The 23,869-nt window shown below is 38.8% G+C and overlaps 1 protein-coding gene across 1 annotated transcript in view; it reads left to right on the top strand.

The window, feature by feature from the left end:
• Positions 1-1,129: 1,129 nt before the first annotated feature.
• The window catches only part of ADGRG2 (adhesion G protein-coupled receptor G2), a 92,743-nt gene continuing 70,003 nt past the window's right edge, over positions 1,130-23,869 (top strand). Inside the window, exons 1-2 of the mRNA XM_066356889.1 lie at positions 1,130-1,194; positions 11,268-11,383. Of these exons, the coding sequence (XP_066212986.1) occupies positions 11,269-11,383 (115 nt within the window). The 5' untranslated portion in view covers positions 1,130-1,194; position 11,268. The remainder of the gene's footprint in view (positions 1,195-11,267; positions 11,384-23,869) is intronic.

The raw sequence follows: 23,869 nt of genomic DNA, 5'->3' as shown, positions 1-23,869 counted from the left end.
TCTCATCTCTCTCCGTTCCTGTCTGTCTGTCCCTGTCTGACTCTCTCTCTGTCCCTGTAAAAAAAAAAAAAAAAAAAAAAAAAAAAAAAGCAATCAAAAAACAACTAAGGTGCTGCAACGAAGAACTGATGCTCTTCTCATCTCTCTCCCTTCCTGCCTGTCTGTCCCTCTCTCTGACTCTCTCTTTGACTCTGTCAAAAAATAAAATAAAATAAAAAGAACTGCTCTCCTTTTTTCCTCTTAAAGAATACAGGACTCCTTATTTCTTCCTTGAATTCATATTCTGGATGGCTCTGTGAGCACTGAACTTCTGTTATAACAGTCTATTGACTGAAGCCAGATCAGTTGGTTCCAAGATCGTCCTATAGATTGTTTCTTCTTGCAAATCTTGATTTGAAAATCATTTTGTGTATAATTCACATGTGAGAATACTACTGTATGAAGTGATTGTCATCTTTGAGCTAATAGCTTTACCAATGTATTGATTTTGAAGTAAAGCATGATGGAATGAATATTCTGAAAGGTACAAATCATGTTGTCAACAATGCTCTCTGCATTGGGTGGGCACATTAGTTCCTTTCCCCAGCATGGCTCTGCCTTGTCCCTCATTCTTCTCATTGCCAGTGCCCCTGCCTCAACTCTCAGCCAAATTTAAGAACCTGTAGAGAGTTATTTATTTAATCCCTCTGTGGGGAAGAATTCTGCCTCTGGCTTTTGAAGCACAACATAAATGATCTAGTTCTTAAAATCAAGGCATAGGTTCTAGAAAAGTTGTCACGAAAACATGAAATATTTAACAAAGCATGGCCTCTATAAGGGACCCTCTCCTGTAGATCCAATCAGTTTATTGCCCACTGCCCCTACGATGCTGTTAATGAACCCTGAGACTAAGCAGTAAAACAGTGCCACTAAAACATATACAAAGTCAGCCCCCAAACCGACTTTGGACTGTTTTCCAATTTGTAACATGTTCCTTGAGAGCAGGGTGGATCCTCCGTTTCTTTTGTAACTCTGCTGCCAAGTTCAAGCCTTGGTATAGCGTGGGAAGATCTGCGTGGCCTCTGCCCGATGGGCTGACTATAGTATTGAAGCATTATGGTGCCAAGAAGTTCCACTTTCCATTGATGTAATCTTTTTTTTCATTTTCAGATTTGTGCGAAGTTTCTCCATCTTTTCTTCTGAACTTCCTATCAAGTGAGTGAGGTATTTCTAAATGATAATGTAGAAATAATGAACGTTTGTTTGTTTGTTTGTTTTCCTTTCAAATTAGCCCCCTTCATTCCAAATGCTCATCCCCTTAACTGCTATCTTCTTTTTTTGTTTCTTTTAACTCCTCGCTCTCACCCACTTGGAACCTTCTTTTCTTCACACCTTTTCTTTTCCTTGGGGATTCTATTATTGACCCATTTCTTTTCCGTAATCCAATTGTTTTTATGGGTACAGATTTTGAAATGACAAGGTGCAGTAAAATATGGGGAAGGAGAGTGATCATTTATGTAGAATTCTTTGGGATTTTGTTTCACTATTTTACCTTTCTTTCTCCCTGGACTGGCTTCCTTATTTCCAACGGCTCTTCTCCTATTTTGAAATAAACCACTGAAGTGTTCTCTCTCTTACCTAAGATGTTGTGCACATAGCAACCAGAGTTCTGCTTCCAACTCCCTTCTATATAGAAACTCTGAAGCCACTACTGACTTACACTTCCGGTTTCCTTTCAGATTCATAAATAGTGGTTATTTCTGGGACTTCACTGGTATAAATAATAGAAATCTTATAACAAAGGAAATACTTATAAATTATAATTCTAATTTAGATTATAAAAACACACATAGTTGCCTGACCAGGTGGTGGCACAGTGGATAGAGCGTCGGACTGGGATGCAGAAGGACCCAGGTTCGAGACCCCGAGGTCGCCAGCTTGAGCGCGGGCTCATCTGGTTTCAGCAAAAAGCTCACCAGCTTGGACCCAAGGTCGCTGGCTCGAGCAAGGGGTTACTCGGTCTGCTGAAGGCCCGCGGTCAAGGCACATAGGAGAAAGCAATCAATGAACAACTAAGAAGTCGCAACGAAAAACTAATGATTGATGATTCTCATCTCTCCGTTCCTGTCTGTCTGTCCCTGTCTATCTCTGCCTATGTAAAAACAAACAAACAAACAAAAAAACCCACATAGTTATTATAATAAATGCTAATAAGTTATTGTTGTAAACAATGTTAACATACCTGTGCAGGGTCACACAGCTAGTAATTGTCCATGCTGGGACTTGAAGCAGGAGTTGGCATGGCAAAGGCAAGAAAGGGCACAGAATATTGGTGGGTAGTTTTCTTTCCTCAGTATCTCACTTTCTCTCAAATGTGACCTCCTGATGCTATAAACCACATGCTTCTGTCCAATCTCTGCCCCCACCCCCCAAATGGAGATCGACACCTTGAGGATGCTTTTAAGGAAAATCTCCTATTTTTCTTCTCTACATATTGATAGAATTATTGTGCAGCAACAGAGTCCAGAACAAAAATCAGTTTAAAAGTCTTTTTTGAGTCCTTGCTGCTAGTGGATTTGCATGTTATGGGAGTTAGGGTGAGGTGGAGACCAAGACAGTATAGGAGAGGATATCATGTTCTGGTGCACTGTTTTGTTTTAGGCCAAGATAAGTCTCATGGACCATGAAGAGAAATTGTCTTTTAAGTTAAAAAAAAAATCACTATTTATTTGGCCACACCAATGGCCAATTAACCTAAGTAGTAGCTGTAAGCTCCTGCACACAGGAGAGCTATCTCTCTTGTTTATTGTATCCTAAAGCTATAGCATAATGCCTTTCATGTAATAGAACCCCAATAGATATTTGTAAACTAGATGAATTAATGAAAAAAATAATTCCAAAATCTATTTACATTTAGCCCAGGAATAGACTATAAACTTGTCTTCGAATTATGCTTGTACGAATAGCTAACACTTTTGGACTATACTAACACTTTCATTATATTATCACATTTCATCTCTACAGTAACCTTATGAGGTATTGTAGATCTGATCATTACCTCCTTTTTTTCAGATGAAGAATTTAGGTCCAGAGAGGTTAAGGAACGGGCCAGAGTTACACTGTAAGTGGAGAAGCTTGGATTTGGAGGCAGGCATATGGCTCTACTGTGCATGTTCATGTACTCTATGCTATTCTGTTTGTTTGTGTTGTTGAACATATTAACTGTGCACATTGGGAGAGAATCCTGAAGAGCGAGGGGAGAGAGATAAAGTAGGCTTTATTTAGCCTTGGGTAATTCACACATGAGTAATCACGAGGATGGTAGATTGCAGGTAGGCCAATGAAGAAATTTGGAGATGAGTGAGGAAGTTGAAAAATAAAACACCTTTCACAAGGCTTTATGTGTATTTCTTTACTTTAAGTGCATAATTTATTTCTAATCCTGCACATCTGATATTGATTCACTTGTTTAATCGAGTAAAAGTAGTTTTTTCTTCATTAGAAAACACTTAATGCTTATTAAGAAAACCATTTTGCACTGTAAAGACCAAACAAATCATTTTCCTCCCATTTGTTTCTAGAGACATAAAAGTTTCATATTACAATCATCCTATCTAGTTCACCAATGACTTTGCTTTGTGCTATGACACACAAAGGTGCCACTTAGGAGTTCATATTCAGCACTTACCAGTTAACCCAGTTTCTATCATCTCGAGGACATTGTTTTGTGGGTTGTTTGTTTTTGTAGGATTTCTTTTCTTTTCTTTTCTTTCTTTCTTTCTTTCTTTCTTTCTTTCTTTCTTTCTTTCTTTCTTTCTTTCTTTCTTTCTTTCTTTCTTTTTTTTGCACATATGGGATATCATCTTACTACAACATTATTGGCTTTAGTTCTTGGTGACTTTATCTCTAAAAAATGTTGTTGCTGAAGTTCAAAATGATTGCTTTTGTCCTATATTTATTTGAATTGCCCCAATTTACAAGATTCAAATTGCTGCTAGACATTTTTGTGAGCATTCCGGAGAATTTTGTAAATAGTCTCATTTGATTTATAAAATGGGTAAAACTGTGAGGAATTTCCTTGTCAGGTTTTGGCAGCAAGGTTATGCTAGCCTGGTGAAAATGAGTTAGGCTATGCTCTTCCACTAGTCCTTTGAGTTCTTGTGAGATTGGAATTCTTATTCTTTAACTACTTGATAGAATCACCAGTGAAAATGTCTGGGTCTGTAGTTTTCTTTGTGGGAAAATTTCTGAGACTTTTAATGGTTATATGTCTATTCAGGTTTATTATTTCTAATAATTTGCCCATTTCTAGCTAGATTTTCAACATTAATGAATAAAGTTTTGCCTAAGATCCTTTTATGATTTTTATGTTTATAGCATCTTCAATTATGTTGCTTTTTAAATTCTTTCTATTGGTTATTTGTTTACACTTTTTCCCTCCGTCCAGCCTCCCCTCCCCTTAATTTTGCCAGAATTGTCTTTACAAAGAACAATCTTGGCTTTGTTAATAACCTTTGTTTTATGTTCTTTCCTATATCATCATTTCATGCTTTTATTTTTATTATTTCCTTTCTTCTCCTTCTTTGGGTTTATTTTGCTGCTCTTTTTCAAACTTCTTGAGAAGGAGCTTAAATTATCAATTTTAAGCCTTTCTCTTTTTCTAATATGTACATTTAAAATATAAATTTCACTCTCAAAATCTTTAGCTCTATTGCTATGTCTTGATATATGGTGTTGTTATTATTGATCAAACCAAATATCTTCTAATATATATATTTTGGCTTCTTTGAGCTATAAGTTATTTGTTAAATAAAAATTTAACTTTTTGTTATGACAACTTAATTGTGTTGTAGTCAGAGAACATTTTTCTTTCCCTTTTCCAATTCTGTAATACATTTTTGAGAATACTTTTTGGCTTGCATAAATATTCCATGTGCACTTGAAATGATTATGTATTCTATGGTCATTAAGTCAAGTTGGTTAAATATTGAAATATTCTATATCCTTAGTGACTTTCTTATTTGAATTTTATCTATTGCTGATACAGATATGTAAATATCTCTCAATATGATTGTGAATTTGTTCTGTTTCTCCTTGTATTCTGTCATAAATACTGCTTTGCATATTTGAGGCTATATTATTAGTTGCATTCACTTGAAAATGTATTCAGTCTTCCTATTGAACTGAACCTTTTATGAATGAACTATTTGATTTATAGGTAATGCTTTTTGCTTTAATGTATAGTTTGTCTGATATTAGTAGAAACATGTTAATTTTCTTTTGATTAGTATTGGCATTGCATATCATTTTCATCCTTTTATTTTCAATCTTTCTGTGTCATTATGTTCTAGTTGCATCCTTGTAAATAGCATATAGTTGGAGTTTGTATTTTTTCCAGTCTGATAATCTTTGCCTTTTATTGAATCATTTAGTTCATTTATATTTAATAAGTCATTGATTTGTATTGTGTTTAAATTTACCATCTTCTATTTTTCCTAACCATTCTTTATTTCTTTTTCTTCCCTTTCTTGCCTTCTTTCACATTGACTAAATAGTCTAAAAAACACCCCTCCCCAACTAGTTAGGAAGTTATATACTTCACTTCTATTTTTTAGTAGCTACAATAGAAATTGCAATGTGTACTGAACTTTTAAACGTCTAAAGATAATCAATACCTTTAGTCTCTTCTAAGATAACACAAGGACCTTGGAAAACTTTAGTTTTATTTTTTCATATATAATATATATGTAATATAGTTGTCATGTTTTTATTTTATCATGCTTCACTTATCCCTGTAACATTATTATTAATGTTTTATAGAGTCAGTTCATTTGGATTTACCTATATATGGTGCCAACCTTAGCTCTGGGCAACTTTGGTCTCTGGCCTGTGTCTCATGCTTTATAGGTCCTCTCTTTGGCCCTTCCCTAGTCAAACACCTCTCCAAAGGGAGACACGTCTGTGACACAAAGAAGACTTTCCCACCTGGAGCTTGCCTCCCTGTCTCCTAACCCTTGCTTCTAGATCATGCCCTGGGAACCCAGGACCCTAGAATTCCCTATCCAAACATTCCATGCCTATTTGTAGGACCTGCTTAGGCCTCTTCCCCAGGTCAAGCCATGCCCCTAGGTGTACATACCTCTACTCCTAAAAGATGGCCAAGGGGTAGCTGATTTTAGGAGTAGCAGGTTGGATATATGGGCTAAAGTGTCCATACATGTGCATAAAGCCATATGAGATAGAGCTTCAGTGGAAGGATAAGGCAAAACTGGACTGCCTTTAAATTTTTATTTATTTTTATTTATTTATTATTTTTAGAGAAAGAGGAAGGGAGAGAGAGATAAAGAGACAGGAACATAGCTCTGTTCCTGTATGTGCCCTGACCAGGGATCAAACCAGCAACCTCTCTGCTTCAGGACAATGCTTTAACCAACCGAGCTATCTGGCCAGGGCTCCTTTAAATTCTTAACCAGTATATTACAAATGTTAGGAATGGGCCTGGTCATACTAACCACTTTCTTTGTTCTTTACTCCTGTTGCATCTTAGCTCTTACATATTTTGCCTAAATATAGCTTTTAGGATTTATTTCAATGAAGATTTGCATGTAATAAATAGTTTAACAGTTTTTGTCTGTCTTCTGGCTTCCATTGTTGCTTCTAAGAACATAGTTGTCAGTCTAACATCTGCTCCTTTGAAGGTTAACTGTCTTTTATCTGGATACTTTCAAGATTTTCTCTTTGTCTTTATTTTTCTTCAATTTCACTGTTTTATGTCTAGGTGTAGATCTCTTTATTGTATAGATTCTTTGGGCTTCCTTAATCTGAATAGGTGTTTTTCACCATGTTGGGGTCATTAAGTAATTATAATTTCAAACATTGACCCTGCCCCATTCTCCCCTCTTTGAATTTTATTTAAGTATATGTTAAACCAGTATTTCTTTTCTCCATGTCTTTTAACTTATCTTTTGTATTCCATATTATATCTGGAGCTCAAGATTGCCTCAGGGCCTGACCTGTGGTGGCGCAGTGGATAAAGCGTCGACCTGGAAATGCTGAGGTCGCCGGTTCGAAACCCTGGGCTTGCCTGGTCAAGGCACATATGGGAGTTGATGCTTCCAGCTCCTCCCCCCTTCTCTCTCTCTGTCTCTCCTCTCTCTCTCTGTCTCTCCCTCTCCTCTCTAAAAATGAATAAATAAATTAAAAAAAAAAGATTGCCTCAGTAGGCCCATACATTCAGGCAAAAGCTGCTCCTTTGCAATGTAATACCTCCCTGAGTTCCTGCTTTGGCTTTATCTTTGGCCTGATGATTCTTTTCTATCTTGTCAACTCTTTGATATGTTTAAGAAAATACTTTTCTATATTTTGTTGTCTTTAGCAGAAGGTTTGGTCTAAATACTCTAACCTAACATATTCCTGGAACACTGAAGACATTTTTTTTTTCAGAAATATTTGCTGTATCAGGGTCTCAGGAGTTCAGTGGGAATTTAATTACACTTTTACTAAGTTTCCTGATTCTTTTTTAAAAGTAACTAAACATATAACCAGAGACTCTTAAAAACAATAAACAACAACAACAACCATGAGTTTCTCTGACTTCTTTGACAGTTGAACGATCCAAGTCAATTGCTTTTTTACCTTTTAGTTCTCACTTTATCTGCATTGAGAACTTCTTCAGTACCTCCCTTTTAAATTCCCCCCTGTGCTGGTTGTTAGCCAACACTTAAGACTCAATGTAGATATCTCAAAGGCATAGTTTTCTAGAAAACTTAGAGAACCATTATATGTCTTGTTACTCGAGTCAAAACTAGTGATCATTGCATACATTCTAGCAGCCATGGTATAATCAAAGTATGCCAGTTAACCAGAGGTAAAAAAGAATAAATCTCACCCAGACCTGTCCTACAGTGGTATCAAGCTATTTCCCCCTTTTATTCTTACTCTTTAGTCTATGTCTAGATTAAGATAGATTTATCACTTATTGCCATTCAAGCTTGCACTGAAACAGATTTTAAAAAATATGATAGTAATACTATTTAAAATAAAATTGAACTGATCTAGAACAATTTCTTAGAGTGTGGTACAAGCAGGGCCATGGCATATAGTCATGTAGCGTGTGTACTATACAACTCTAAGGGTTGCCACTTACATCGGAGTCCACAGCCATAAAAGGGGCCCTGGACCAAGATCAATGTGGGATAATCTTTAATGAGAAGTTGTCTAGTGTCAATGTCTAGATTTTACTGCTTAAATGCTAGCAAATAGTTTTCTTTGTAATTTATACTAACTGACTAGCCATCCTTAGCACCTTGAAATTTTGCTAAGAACCTGTAGCTATTCAAATCATCTTTATTGATGACCTAGATAACACTGAGTTAACCCAACTTGCACCAGATAAAGGAAAGTTCCAGCTGAAAAAGATTAAAATTTCTTTTATGCATAAAGAGTAAAGGCTTCAAAATCCACAGATTTCACTCTTTGATCAAATATCCTAGCAACCTTATGACCTAATAGGATGTTCTCTAGTTTATACAAAAGGCAATAAGAGCTATATTACTTCAGATGCCATAAAACTTCTCTTATTAGGAGGTATATATTTAGCTTAGAGGAAACATACCAAGCTTAACAACTGAAAGCAGTCTTTTCAATGATGTCTGGTCTGTACTAAGTTCTTCTAGGTTCATATTCTCTTTTCAGGATTGCTGAAATCACACCCATTACTCTGGCCTTTTCTGCCCTCATTTGGGAGTTGAGTACAAGCTCTCTTCAGTAAAAGGCATGGTCTTTTTTAATTAGAGGCCTAAGCTCTAGCCCATATTAACTAGTCACTGTGTACCATGACTAATTTAACTGACCATATTTTATATACCACTTAGGTTCTACCCTAGGAGTTGGCAAAGCTCAAGCATATGTTTGCAAAAATTTTGAAATTGTATGATAGCATTTTGAATTTTTCTTTTTTACCTGATGGATTCAAAACAGTTTATTTCCAAGGAGACAAATTCTCAGGAGGCCGACATTGGGGCCTGGTAGAAAGGGTAGGAGTCCCACCAAACAGCCAAATGACCTTGACCCATAGAGCCTCTTTCTTCATCTGTAGAATGTGGGTTTGAGGCAAGGTGAATACTTGTATAGTAAAGCTTTTAAGTTTGCTTTATGAATATTCCAGGTAGAATTGAATCTAAGGCATTTGTATAGGAGAGGGTATTTTTTATAGAGGTTTAGTTCACTAAATAGAGCTTTTAAGAAAGAACAGTGCTTTTGTAGGGGAACTGAGTTCAGAAATCAAATATAGATTCATTTTTAAATTTTTAAATGAAACTTTTTATAATATACATATAAATACCAATTCAGTGAATTCCAGGGACTGAACACACCCATGTAACAGAAGCTGCCTTGTGCCCACTCTTAATTACTATACTCTCCCCACTTCCAAAGATAACTACTCCCCCGATTTCTTACTCCATCGATTAATTTCGCCTGCTTTTGTTCCTCATATGAATGGAATCATGTACAATATGCATTCTTTTATGGCTGGCTCCCTTAGCTAACTATATATTTCTGAGATTCATCAATATTGTGTATAGCTATAGGAGACACTTAAATTTTCCTCCAGGGAGACATTGTTACATTTTTTCAGAACTATATTAGCATTCTCTTTTGAGTGACTCATTTGGGAGGGTCAATAATGTGCCATTATGAACAGAGAGAGGATAAAATTGCTGAAAAGGAGGGACAAACCAGAAGCAGTTTACAATATATTAATGTAGTATATTATTAATATATAATACAATTTAATGATTTTAAAAATATAAGCCCTGTTTGGAAGGAGAAGAATTCATCTCCTGTTCTAAGACAAGGAAAGAATTACCCCCCTGGTACTGGTGATCACTATTAAATTACAGGATTCTTAAAAATTGCCAGCTTTTCTTTGAGACTGAGAAATCATGACTTATTTCCATCTTTCCATGTTCTCATCCCTATAACCTTGTATCCCTGCACTATCTGACCCTGCACATAACCGGTGCAAAATAAACATTATTTGACTGAATGCCTGAAGAGCACAGCTAGCATTTATAGTGCCTTCACAGTACCAGCCACTGTGTGAAGATCTTGTTTACTGAACACAGCAACACTATCAGTTAGATGCTGCTCTTATCACAATTTTCTAAAGGAGGAATCTTGACCATTGAACATAACCTGTCCAATGTGACTGAGACATTGCATGGCCAGGATCTATGAACTCATCTCTTTGGTCTTCACCACTACAGACACGACCTTAGTTTGGCAGAAGCTGCAGCGGTGGCTGAGTTCATCGGTGCACTGTGGCTAGTAGTAGCTCTACCAGCTGAGAACACACAGCCTGACCTGTCCCAGCCACTTCCCCTGTGGCCATATAGAGGAAGCTTACCCATTGGGCTCTCGTTGTTCCCCTGCATGAGAGGAACAGACACGGTCTTAGCATTTGCCATTTTAATTTGCTGTGCCTAGCTCCGCCAAGCCTCTGTCCTACCTCCAGCACATATATCTCATCTAGGTAACTCTGTCCAACCCTCACATTTCATCTGATGTATGTTGTCCTTCAGTAAATATTTGTTAAATTAGTAAATAAATGACTGGTAAATGAGGTTTTTAAATTCAGTTCTGATATAAACTTTGCTTTTTAAAAAATGTTGACTCTGCTTTCCTGACTATAAAAATGTAAGCAATGACAATGAATGAACATGTAATTAAAAGGAAATGCAATCTATCCATCCTTTTACGATAAAAGAAATAAACAGGAGTAGATTATTTGTAAGATTCTGTGACCCCTTCTGATTCTTAGCATAGTTTTTAACTAGCTTTTATGTAGTGGAAATAAGCATAAAAGCAGTGTTCTGTGTTTTTCATTTCTTAATATTTTCGTGTTGATGATTTCCATAAATCCCCATGGATGACCCTGTTTGTCATTTTTTTCATTGACTTTATTGGGGTACAGGTTCAGGTGCGCAACTCAATAAAACATCATCTGCACACTGCATCACGTGCCCATCACCCCAAGCAAAGTCCCATTCATCCCCTTGTCATTTTTAATTTAATATACTATTCCACTGGATGGTCCTCTTATAATAAACATGGGTTTTGCTTTTTGTTGCCAGCGCCCACCTTGCATTGCCAGTGACCTGGAACTACAGTAATTTAAAGGAAGCAGGATTACAGTGTGCCTAGGTTGAAGAACTGACCTTTTGGGTATTGCTATGTTGTGATTATGGCAAGCTGTGATGATATGTTTTCCCCTTATTTTATTCCAGGATGTTTTTATCTGGCAGGCAGTGTGGCCATGTTGGCAGACCTGAAAATCTTTTACTGATGTTCAAGATATTCCTCATCATTTGTCTTCGTGTCATTCTGGTTACATCCCTGGAAGGTAAGGTGTCTGTTTTTCTTCATTTGAGTGTGTGTGTGTGTGTGTGTGTGTGTGTGTGTGTGTGTGTGTGTTTATTTAGAAATTTCTTACTGTGGTAAAATAAATATAACATAAAACTTACCATTTTAACCCTTTTTAAGGTACAATTCACTGACATTAAGTATATTCACAATTTTGCAAAACCATCACTGCTGTTCATATCCAAAACATTTTCATCTCAAATACAAACTCTGTACCCATTAAACAATAACTCTCCATTCCTCTATTCCCCCCAGTCCCTGACAACCTCTGCTCTTTCCGTTTCTCTGACTTGGCCATGTAAGTGGAACCATACAATATTTGTTTTGTTCATGCCTGACTTATTTGACTTAGTGTAATGTTTCTGAGGTTCATCACGTTGTACGGAGCATGTATCAAAATTTCATTACTTTTTAAGAATGAAAAGTACTACACATTTTACTTATCCATTCATTGTTGATGGTCATTTGGGTTATTTCCACCTTTTAGCTATTGTAAACCATGCTTTGAACATCGGTATACAAATATCCGTTTGAGTCCCTGCTTTCAATTCTTTTGGGTATATATGCCTAGCAGTGGAATTACTAGGTTACATGGTGGTGGTTCTGTTTTAATTTTGAGGAACTGCCAAATTGTTTCCCACAGTGACTGCACCACTTTACATTCATACTAGCAAGACACAAGGATTCTAATTTTTCTACATCTTTGCCATCACTTGTTATTTTCTATTGTTTTGATAATGGGTGTGAAATGGTATCTCATTGTGGTTTTGACTTGCATTTCCTTAATGATTAGTGATGTGGAGCATCTTTCATGTGATTATTAGCCAGTTGTATGTCTTCTTTGGAGAAATGTCTTCAAATCTTTGGCCCATTTTTGAATTGGGTTATTGGGGGGTTTTGTTGTTGCTGAGTTTTAGGAGTTTTGTATATTCTGGATGTTAATCCATATCAGATATATGATTTGCAAATATTTTCTCCTATTCTCCCGGGTGCGCTGTGGCCAGGAGCTTTACCACCTGAGAACACACAGCCTGACCCGTCCCAGCCACTTCCCCTGTGGCCATATAGAGGAAGCTTACTCACTCTCACTGAGTGAGTGAGTGGGGAAGCCCCACTCTCAAGGGGGCTCTTACTGCTCCCCTGCATGAGAGGAACAGACAGTCTTAGCATTTGCCATTTTCATTCTGTGGGTTGTCTTTTCACTCTCTTAATAGTGTTCTTTAATGCACAAAAGTTTTTAATTAAGATGAAGCCCAGTTTATCTATTTTTATGTTGTTGCCTGAGCTTTTGCTGTCATGTCTAAGAAATCATAGCCTATCCAATATCGTGAAGATTTCCCCCATGTTTGTATACGGTGTAAGGTAAGGGGCCAACTTCATTGTTTGCCATGTGTATATCCAGTTTTCCCAACACGCTTTGTTGAAAAGAATGTGTTTTCCCCATTGAATGGTATTGACACCTTTGTCAAAAGTCAAATGGCTATACAATATATGTTAGGGTCTATTTCTGGTGTTTATTTGTTCTTAAAAGAATCTACTTAAGGACATTTCTGCATGGAAATTTAAGGAAGGTAGAGAATCAGCCAAATGAAGCAGCACAGTTTTCAGAAAAGAGGATCTTTAGAAGCTTATGAAACAAGGAGAAAAGGTATCTGAGGAAGGCAGTAAAAAGGCTAGAAATCCGGGAGCCACAGTATCTATGGGTACAACTGCCGAAAGAATACAGTGCTATGCAAATATAAAGAATACTCCTTAGGAATGCTATTTAAGAAGACATTATTAAGGATACACAGAGAAATAGCTTTCTTATTCAAAGAGTAGCAGGACCAAGGAATCTTTATTGACTAAAGCAAATATCTACTAGCAGTAAACACCCATAACATAAACAAAACATACACACAATGCACACACATACATACATGTACACAAAATCAGAGGATAATTACCCAACAGGCTAAAACACAATTGACAGTCCTTCAAAAAGTAGGCACTGGGGCATATATTCGAGAAGCCAAGATAGTTTACCAAAAAAAAAAAAATGAGAAGAGCAAAATGAGTCCTGACTGCTTACAATGTGCCAGGCCCTTATTTGCTTTACATGCATTCACTATCTTAACTTCTCAGCCAAATCTATGAAAGGGAGATCCTAGTCTTAGCTCCATTCTCAGATCAAGAAACTGAGGCTCAGAGAGATAAGTAACTTGCTCCAAAAAGTGGCTGAGCTGGGATTTGTGCCTAGCTCTGAATTCAAAAGCAGAGTTCTCAAACTTGAATATACATCAGAACCACCTGGAGAGCCTGTTAAATCACTGAGTTCTGGGTCTTCTCCCCGGAGCTACTGATTTGGTAGGGTTTGGGTGGGACCTGAGAAGAGACATTTCTAACAAGCTCCCGGGCAATTTGATGTGACTGGTTCAGAGATTAAACTTTGAGAACCACTGCCTACACAACTGGCAGAAGCAGGAAGAGCAAACTCCTCCAGATACATATCATAGGATACTAATTCTGTTGTGGCCATGTGACGTTCGTGTCAACTATGCTCATACACATAATCTCACTGTGGGACCAGCAGAACAAAAATGAAATGTACCTACTTTACTGATGAATCAATGTCCCCAGGGACATCACTGGTTAGGAAGTGGTGGGGCCAGACTAGATACTAGATCTTTGGGCTCACTTTTCACTGCTTTTTACACCCCAGGGGTAGATGAGGAAGGAAAGTGGCATGCAAGGGGAAAATATCATTCAAATAAAAGCTGCTTGGTAGAAACAAGTCTTTTTGGAAAAGTATATTTAGAAATGATGCAACAGGCCTGACCTGTGGTGGCGCAGTGGATAAAGCATTGACCTGGAATGCTGAGGTCACCGGTTCGAAACCCTGGGCTTGCCTGGTCAAGGCACATATGGGAGTTGATGCTTCCTGCTCCTCCCCCCCTTTCTCTCTCTCTCCTCTCTAAAAAAAAAAAATGAATAAATAAAAATGATGCAATGGGACAGGTACACCAGAGAGTGCATAGCTCTGAAATAAATCTGAGTAGGGAAAACCTAAGTGGATGCTAAGTCTGCTGAATGTATTTTTTGCTCCAACTCTCCTACGAATTGACTTCTGAAAGCAGTAGTTCCCAAAGTGCGGCCCCAGACAAGTAGCTGCAGTATCACATGGGAGCTTTTCTGAGTACAGACTGTCAGGCCCACCCTAGACCTGCTGAACCAGAAACTCTGAGGGTGCGGCCCAGCAGTCTGTTTTAATCAATCCTCCAGATGATGCTGATGCTTGTCCAAAGTGTAGAACCACTGTTGTAAAGAACGGGTTAAAACATTACTGCTGATAGCATGATATAATAGAAAGAGCCCTCCCCACACCTGCCACCTGCTATTTACATCATCTTAATTTGCCATTAGACCAACAGGAACCTCTATTTCCTCATCTTCAAAATGGGTGCAATCATGAGCTCTACCAATGGGCTCTTGTTAGGCTCAATATATGCTTTTAAAAACCTTCATGAAGATTTTTCTTTCTTTTTTTCCTCCAGTTTTATTGACATATAATTAGCATGTACCATTATATATGCAATGGTTTTTCTGAATGAAGTGTTTGGGGATCTAGAAAGGGCTAAATAGAAGTTTATTATTGTCTTTCAGAACTCCCACTAAGAGTTCACGTTATTTAGTAATCACCTTGACAGCACTTACCATGTGCCAAGTGCTGTTCTGAGCCCTTATAAAAGACTAACTCGTTTAAAGCTCACTCAATAGTGCTTTGAAGTAGGCTCTATTATTAGCTCCATTTTACCAGTGAGGAAACTGAGGCACGGAGAAGGTAAGCAACTTGTCCTAAGTTAGTCATTTCAGTCGCAGAGCTACAATTCAAATTCAGGCCATATGACCCAATCTTTATGTGTTTAAGTATACTAGCTGTACTTTTGGAATTCTTTTTTTTTTTTTTCTTCTTTTTTTGGAATTAACCTCTCTGCTATGCTAGGCTCAGTTGCTTAGCGGTTGTGTACCTATAGATTAAAAATAACGGTGGAGCCTGACCAGGTGGTGGCACAGTAGATAGAGCATCGGACTGGGATGCGGAGGGCCCAGGTTCGAGACCCTGAGGTCGCCAGCTTGAGCACGGGCTCATCTGGTTTGAGCAAGGCTCACCAGCTTGAGCCCAAGGTCACTGGCTTGAGCAAGAGGTCACTCAGACTGATGTAGCCCCCCAGTCAAGGCACATATGAGAAAGCAATCAGTGAACAACTAAGATGTTGCAACAAAGAATTGATGCTTCTCATCTCTCTCCCTTCCTGTCTGTCCCTATCTGTCCCTCTCTCTGACTCTCTCTGTCTCTGTCACAAAAAAAAGGTAGAGTCCATAATTGTGGATTGGATCATCCAGATGGCTCATAGGTACCATCACCCTAAGTAGCTCTGGAGTGACGCAGGCTCTCCTCAGTTCAGAATGGCGTAGGTCTGGTCTTTGATGAAGGCCTAGGGGACTGACCTGCTACTTCTGGATACTTGGATTATCAGCTGTGCAGTAATGAAGGCCTGCTATGTGCCCAGCATTACTGGCTGCTGAGAGAACATCATCTCTGACTGCAGGGAATTTAAATGCCAATTGGAGGGACATGATTATAATACATGAGAACAATAAAAAGTAATTATCTAATTAAGTCCTAAAATGTGAGTGATTGCTATAGGGTTCTAGCAGATGATCTTTGGTGAAATCTGTGGATTAGTCTAGTTAAATGTTAAGCCACCAGTAGCAGATGCTATTGGTGCCCTGTCCATATCCCCTGGCTTACCCCAAAGGTCACCTACAGACAGAGCCTGGGTATGCTGATGGCTCCCATGTCCCTGACTGAGAATGATCTGTGCCCATGGGGCCATGCTTTGCCTGTGCAGAGAAAAAGCCAGAAGTGCCAGGGAGTTAACACATGGCAACAGTTAGAGTTGGGAGTTATGGTTTACCTGTGCCAGCTTCCTCATCTCTTGGCAGGACAAGCTGAGGAGTGGCCCTGTTGCCCATAATAGCAGTCTTTCATTAATACACGATTACTGACTTCACTCCCTTCCTTATCTCACCTCCCTACCCCCTCCGTCTGCTTGCTGAGGCCATCCACATTTGGAAACACTCATCTTCCAAGGTCCATCTAAATACTACCACCTCTATAAAACCTGCCCTGAGCTCTTCAGAAGAATTCAATCTCTCTCCTCAGTGCTCCTTTTTCTTCTCATCCATATCTTTATACCTGTCACTTTATATTGTGTCATTATGTACTTCCTTGGCATCATGAGTCCTTTCAGTACATTGTCAGTGCCAGGTGAGGAGGGAGAATGGAGGTTTGGTGAAGTGGGTGGGAAAGTAATGGAAGGAAAACTAGTGAGCACTGAGGGCCTGCTCTGGGTTAGACCCTTTTAGGTACTTTATGACATCATCTTACTTAATCTTCACAAAAACTCTTCATGGTAGATATTTTTGGTCTCAGTCTGCAGATGAAGAAACTAAGCATCAGAGATGAGGTCATTTGCCCAGAGTTACACAGCTTGGTAGATACTCCATCAGAACCTGCAGCCTGGACTGTTCACACTATACCAGCCTATACCAGGCTGCTCAGCGAGTGTCTGAGGACTGAATGAACATGTCACTGAGGCAGGAGAAGACGGAGAGGGAACCCGGGGTGAGCGGCTGGAGAGCAGCCATTCCCCCGGCTCTGGGGAATGTGGACTGTAAACACAGTAGCTTTAGCCTGGAAGCCTGAAAGATGACTCAGTAGCTCTTGACAGCAAGGAGAGGTAGGTCTGACACTCTCTTGTTAGGCCCCTGGCCAACAGAGAGAATCCTTAGACCTTAACACTTCCAGTTGTGTGATTTGGCGGTGTTTGAAGGAGTCATTCTTGATTTACCAGAACCGAAATGGGCAGGTAACTGTACTCACATTTAGCCTCTAGCTCTTCCAGGCCATGTCAGTGCCCTTTTCTCTTTTCTTTTCTTTCCCTCGTTCTTTCTTTCCTTTTTTTTTTTTTAAAAAACAAGATTTTCTTTTATGTACAGCTATTTTCCAGAGGGTAAGATGACAATAATAGTGGAAGATGGTTATAATTTCATTTTTGCAGAATTGTCTTCCCCATTTGGAAACAATTACACATTGGAGCCAGTTTGGTGATCTCATGAGCTATAATCCCCAACATACTCTTTCTCTGGGATGGGTCTAGATCTTTTTGTGCTGCAGGCACTTCCAGTAATAGACTCCCCTTTAATTCCCCTCTCCAAGGTCTCACTGTTTTGTTCCCTCTTCCCTCCCATGCTTTGATCATCCAAGTCTTGGTTCTTCCTTGTACAGCAGATGTTGGAGCTATAGGAGGTAGACTAGAAGCTTCCGAAAAGCAGGGCACCTGTATTTTTTTTTTTCCAATTACAGTTAACATACAGTATTAAATTAGTTTCAGGTGTACAGCATAGTGATTAAACATTTATATACCTTAGGAAGTGATGCCCTGATATTTCCAGTACCCACCTGGCACCATACATACATAGTTATTACAATATTATTATTATTACAATATTCTCTATTCTGTACTTTTTATCCCCATGACTATTTTTATAACTGGAAATTTGTTCTTTTTAATCCCTTTCACCTTTTTCACCCATCTCCCCAACCCCCCTCCCACTTGGGGGGCAGGACACCTGTTTTATTTGACTTTGTCCTCCAATACTAAACCCAGTACTGGTCTCCTTCTGCCTCAATTCTGTATCTGTTAAGATGAGATTATAAATACTACAGCACTGATCTGATCCTCAGCCAATATCAGAACCTCCCAGAATGCCACTCCTCACACCCAGGCATGAGGCCACTTGGATTGGGCCCTGGAAGGCAGAGGTAGTGATGAGGAATGCTAGAAACTCTAAATAGGTTGCAGGAGACTGAAAGCAGATGACATTGTGTTCCACTTTCCACTTAAAACTGGTGAGAACTCCTCACAGGGCAATTGTAGAGATGAGAAATGGTGGCACAGTGTGTATAAGCTGCGAGAAGGCTGAAGATGGTATTTCCTTTAAGTCTTTCTCATCCCTGGTGTGGCAAGGTAGGGATTCTAAATTACCTTCATGCCCCTAGTGGCTAGGTGTGCTGAGACCCAGGACCAGGGACAAAGCTGCAAAGATGATGGTATGGACAGTTTAGACCAGGAGCCAGAAGGAGGAGGTGAGACACTCAGTAGTGAAAGCTTACACCTGGGTCAGGGAGAGAGGGACCCCAAGCTGTGGTAGGATTCTAAGAGAATAGACCATGGGGCCCACTGGCCAGTCTTTGGCAGTGGATATCAGCTGGACACCGGGAATGCCACAGAGGGAAAGGAGATCTCTGGAGAGGCCATTGAGAACCTAGGGGGTTGGCACAGCATGAGTCCACAGATTCAGACCCCTTCCCCCTGTTGCCAGAAGGATACTAGCACCCCATTCCCAACCTGGAAGCCATCTTTACTTCAGGAAGAAGAGGGAAAACAAAGATTGTGCATTTACCCAAAAGCATTGAGTTAACTCAAGACCATTTTAGAGCAAAAGAGAGAGCTACCTTAAATCATGAGGTTTAAGGATCCTTTTCCTGTAACTCTGGCATGGAGGCTCCAAAGCAAGATGGAGCCATCCTAGACATCAAAGGACACTCAAGGATTTATTTCTTTGTATATTGTTTCTATTGCTGTACATTTAAAGTATGTCTATAAATTTTAAACCAACTCTAAAACGAATAAATACTGAACACTTACAATATAGCGGACACTCTGCTAGGGACTGTTGAAGGTCATCATTGTATCCTGAATTTTGCTCCTTCTACTGATTTGTCTTTTTTTTTAATATTTTATTTATTGATTTTTAGAGAGAGGGGAGAGAGAGAGATTGAAAGGGGAGGAGCAGGAAGCATCAACTCCCATATGTGCCTTGACCAGGCAAGCCCAGGGTTTTGAACCGGCAACCTCAGTGTTCCAGGTTGACGCTTTATCCCACTGCGCCACCACAGGTCAGGCGATTTATCTTTTTATGTATGAAAGAAATACCTAGTCAAGTCCTTGAGAGTAAGGATGACATTTTTTTCTTCTCTATATCCTCCATAGTAAGTGTGCAATAAAGAAGGCCTCTCGCCTTGGCTTAATCATTAGTATTATCCTCATCTGAACCCAATGAGTTCTGATACATGTATTACCCCTTTTAATATTTGCATAAACTTCAGTGAAGTGGCTGTACCTTGGCTAGAATTACCCTTGATGAATGTGGTTTTTTCTCCTCCATATGATAAAGGGGCTCAGCTGATTGCCTGCCAAGAATTCTTTTTTTTTTTTTTTTTTAATTTATTCATTTAGAAAGGAGAGAGAGAAGGAGAGAGAGAGAGAGAGGGAGAGGAGAGAGAGAGACAGGAAGCATCAACTCCTTATGTGCCTTGACCAGGCAAGCTCAGGGTTTCGAACCGGCGACTTCAGCATTTCCAGGTCGATGCTTTATCCACTGCGCCACCACAGGTCAGGCTGCCTGCCAAGAATTCTTATGGACAAGGACAATAGTGTGGTGATTGCCTGGTGTGGGGAGGAGGAGGAGAGTATGGGGGGATAATGGTGATGGACGAAGACTTGATTTGGGGGACTGAACACACAGTATGGTGTACAGAGATGTGTTGTAGAACTGGGCACCCGAAACCTGTATACTTATGTAAACCAGTGTCACCCCAATAAATTCAATTTATAAAAAAAGTTTTTTTAAAAAAAGATTTCTTCACACTCTGACATTCTGTGAGTTCAATTACCCAGTAGGGACCATCTTCAGATTCCTAATCACTGTTTGGGAATATCAGGGATCCTTGGGCTCTGCTTCGAACTGAGAACCACTCATCTTTGCAATCCCATTTTAATGCTACTCTCTATTCAAAGTTTCTAATGTGACATTGGAAACAATTTAAAAGTTGTATTTTTTCAATCTACATTTTTTTATGTGAGTCAATTTCAAAGGCTCCTAAAGTTACAACGAAGCCAATGAATCTTTTGATTTCTAAATTGATAAAAGCTCCAGAAGTGGCTTTTGCTGGCTGGTGAATCTCCCCAATATTTTGGTGTTGAGTTTTATAAGTTCTTTATAAATTTTGGATATTAATCCCTTATCAAATGTATTGGTGAATATGTTCTCCCATTCGGTGAGTTGTCTTTTCATTTTGTTGATGGTTTCCTTCGCCGTGCAAAAACTTATTAGTTTGATGTAGTCCAATTTGCTTATCTTTTTTCTCATTTCCCTTGCCCAAGGAAATATTTCTGCAAAAATATTGCTGAGAAATGTCGGGGATTTTACTGCCTATGTTTTCTTCTAGAATTTTTATAGTTCCGAGTCTAATATTTAAGTCTTTAATCCATTTTGAGTTTATTCTTGTGTGTAGTGTAAGAAGATGGTCTAGTTTCTTTCTTTTTTTTGCATATATCTGTCCAATTTTCCCAACACCATTTATTAAAGGGACTGTCTTTACCCCATTGTTTTTTCTTGCCTCCTTTGTCAAATATTAATTGCCATATAGGTGTGTGTTGATTTCTGGGCTCTCTATTCTGTTCCATTGATCTATATGTCTGTTTTCATGCCAGTACCATGCTGTTTTGGTTACTATGGCCTTGTTGTAGTATAGTTTGATATCAGGTAGTGTGATTCTTCCAACTTTGTTCTTCTTTCTCAAGATGGTTGTGGCTATTCAGAGTCTTTTATTTCACATAACTTTTTGAAATACCGGTACTTGTTCTAGTTCTATGAGATACACCATTGTTATCTTGATAGGAATTACACTGAATCTATAGATTGCTTTGGGTAATATGGGCATTTTAGTGATGTAACTTCTTCCTATCCATGAACAGGTTATATGCTTCTACTTGTTTGTATCTTCTTCTATTTCTTTCTTTTTTTTTTTTTTTTTGGATTTTTCTGAAGCTGGAAACAGGGAGAGACAGTCAGACAGACTCCCGCATGCGCCCGACCAGGATCCACCCGGCACGCCCACCAGGGGTGACGCTCTGCCCACCAGGGGGCGATGCTCTGCCCCTGCGGGGCGTCGCTCTGCTGCAACCAGAGCCACTCTAGCGCCTGGGGCAGAGGCCAAGGAGCCATCCCCAGCGCCCGGGCCATCTTTGCTCCAATGGAGCCTTGGCTGCGGGAGGGGAAGAGAGAGACAGAGAGGAAGGAGGAGGGGTGGAGAAGCAAATGGGTGTTCTCCTATGTGCCCTGGCCGGGAATTGAACCCAGGTCCCCCGCACGCCAGGACGACGCTCTACTGCTGAGCCAACCGGCCAGGGCCATATTTCTTTCTTTAGTGTCTTATAATTTTCTGAGTACAGGTCTTTTACATCCTTGGTTACATTTATTTCTAGGTATTCTTTTTGATATAATTGTCAGTGGTATTGTTTTCCTAGTTTCCTTTTCTGATAGATCCTTATGGTGTATAAAAATGCAACTGATTTCTAGATATTTATTTTGTATCCTGCTACTTTACTGAATTCATTTATTAGTTACAGTAGTTTTTTGGTGGAATATTTAGGGTTCTCTATATACAGTACCATGCCATCTGCAAATAATGACAGTTTTACTTTTTCCTTTCCAATTTGGATACCTTTCATTTCTTCTTGTATGATTGTTGTGGATAGGACTTCCAGTACTATACTGAATAAGAGTATTGATAGTGGACATTCCTGTCTTGTTCCTGATGTTAAGGGAACACTTGTAGTTTTTGCCCATTGAGTATGATGTTGGCTGTGGGTTTATCATATATGGCTTTTATTACCTTGAGGTATAGTCCCTCTATTCTCACTTTGCTGAGAGATTTTAACATGAGTGCTAGATTTTATCAAATGTTTTTTCTGCAACTATTGATATGATCTTATGATTTTTATCCTTCGTTTTGTTTATGTGGTGTATCACATTTATTGAATTGCAAATGTTGTACCCAACATTGCTTCCCCAAAATAAATCTCACTCGATCATGGTGTATGACCTTCTTAATGTAGTGCTGGATCCAGTTTGCTAATATTTTGTTGAGGATTTTAGCATCTATGTTCATCAAGAATATTGGCCTATAAGTTTCTTTCTTTGTGGTGTCTTTATCTGGTTTTGGAATTAGGATAATGCCGGCCTCATAAAATGAGCTTGAGAGTTTTCTCTCCTCTTGAATTTTCTGAAATGGTTTGAGAAGGACTGGTCTTAGTTCTTCTTTGAATGTTTAGAAAAAATCATGTGTGAAGCCATCCAGTCCAGCGACTTTTGGTTTTGGAAGTTTTTTTTTAAATTACTGTTTCAATTTCACTGGTTGTAAATCTGTCTATTCAGATTCTCTGACTTTTCCTGGTTCAGTTTTGGGAGATTGTATGTGTATAGAAATTTATCCATTTCTTGCAGGTTGTTCAATTTGTTGGCATATATTTGTTCCTAATATTTTCTTACAATGCTTTGTATTTCTTTGGTGTCTGTTGTTACTTCTTCTCTTTAATTTCTGATTTTATTTATTTGGGTCCTCTCTCTTTTTTTCTTGATGAGTCTGGTTAAAGGTTTGTCAATCTTGATTATCTTTTCAAATAACCATAAATAACCATCTCTTGGTTTCATTTATCATTTCTATTATATTTTTAGTTTCTCTTTTGTTTATTTCAGCTTTGATCTTTATTATTTCCTTCTTCTACTACTCATTTTGGGCTTTGTTTGTTGTTCTTTTCTAAGTTCTGTTAAGTGTAAGGTTAAATTTTTCATTTGAGATTTTTCTTGTTTCTTGAGGCAGGCCTATAATGCTATAAATTTCCCTCTTAGGTCTGCTTTCACTGTGTCCCATAGATTTGGGGTTGTGTGTTCTCATTTTCAATTGATTCAAGGTATCTTTTGATTTGTTCCTTGATCTCATTGTTAACCCATTTATTGTTTAGTAACATGTTATTTAGTTTCCATGTCTTTGTGTCTTTTTTGGGTTTTTTCTTCTTTTGATTGATTTCTTGTTTTATCCCATTATGGTCAGAGAAGATACTTGATATGATTTCAATCTTCTTAAATTTATTGAAACTCATTTTGTGTACCAACATGTGGTCTATCCTAGAAAATGTTCCATGTGTCCTTGAAAAGAATATATATTCTGCTGTTTTGGGGTGAAATGCTGTAAAGATATCAATTAAATCCAGCTGATCTAGCATGACCAGCAGTGGTACAGTGGAAAGAGCATTGACCTGGGATGCTGGGGTCCCAGGTTTGAAACCCCAGTGTCACCAGCTTGAGCGTGGGCTCATCCGCCTTGAGGCCAAGCTCACCAGCTTGAGCGTGGGGTTGCAGGCTTGAATGTGAGATCATCAACATGATCCTATGGTTGCTGGGTTGAAGTCCAAGGTCATTGGCTTGAGCAAGGGGTCACTGGCTCGGCTGGAGTTTTTGGGTCAAGGTGCATATGAGAAGCAATCAGTGTACAACTAAAGTACCCCTACTATGA

This window comes from Saccopteryx leptura, chromosome X (genome assembly GCF_036850995.1).
Source record: "Saccopteryx leptura isolate mSacLep1 chromosome X, mSacLep1_pri_phased_curated, whole genome shotgun sequence".
NCBI lineage: Eukaryota > Metazoa > Chordata > Mammalia > Chiroptera > Emballonuridae > Saccopteryx > Saccopteryx leptura.
The sequence above is the reverse complement of the archived record's forward strand: the minus strand, read 5'-3'. Positions and strand labels throughout refer to the sequence as shown.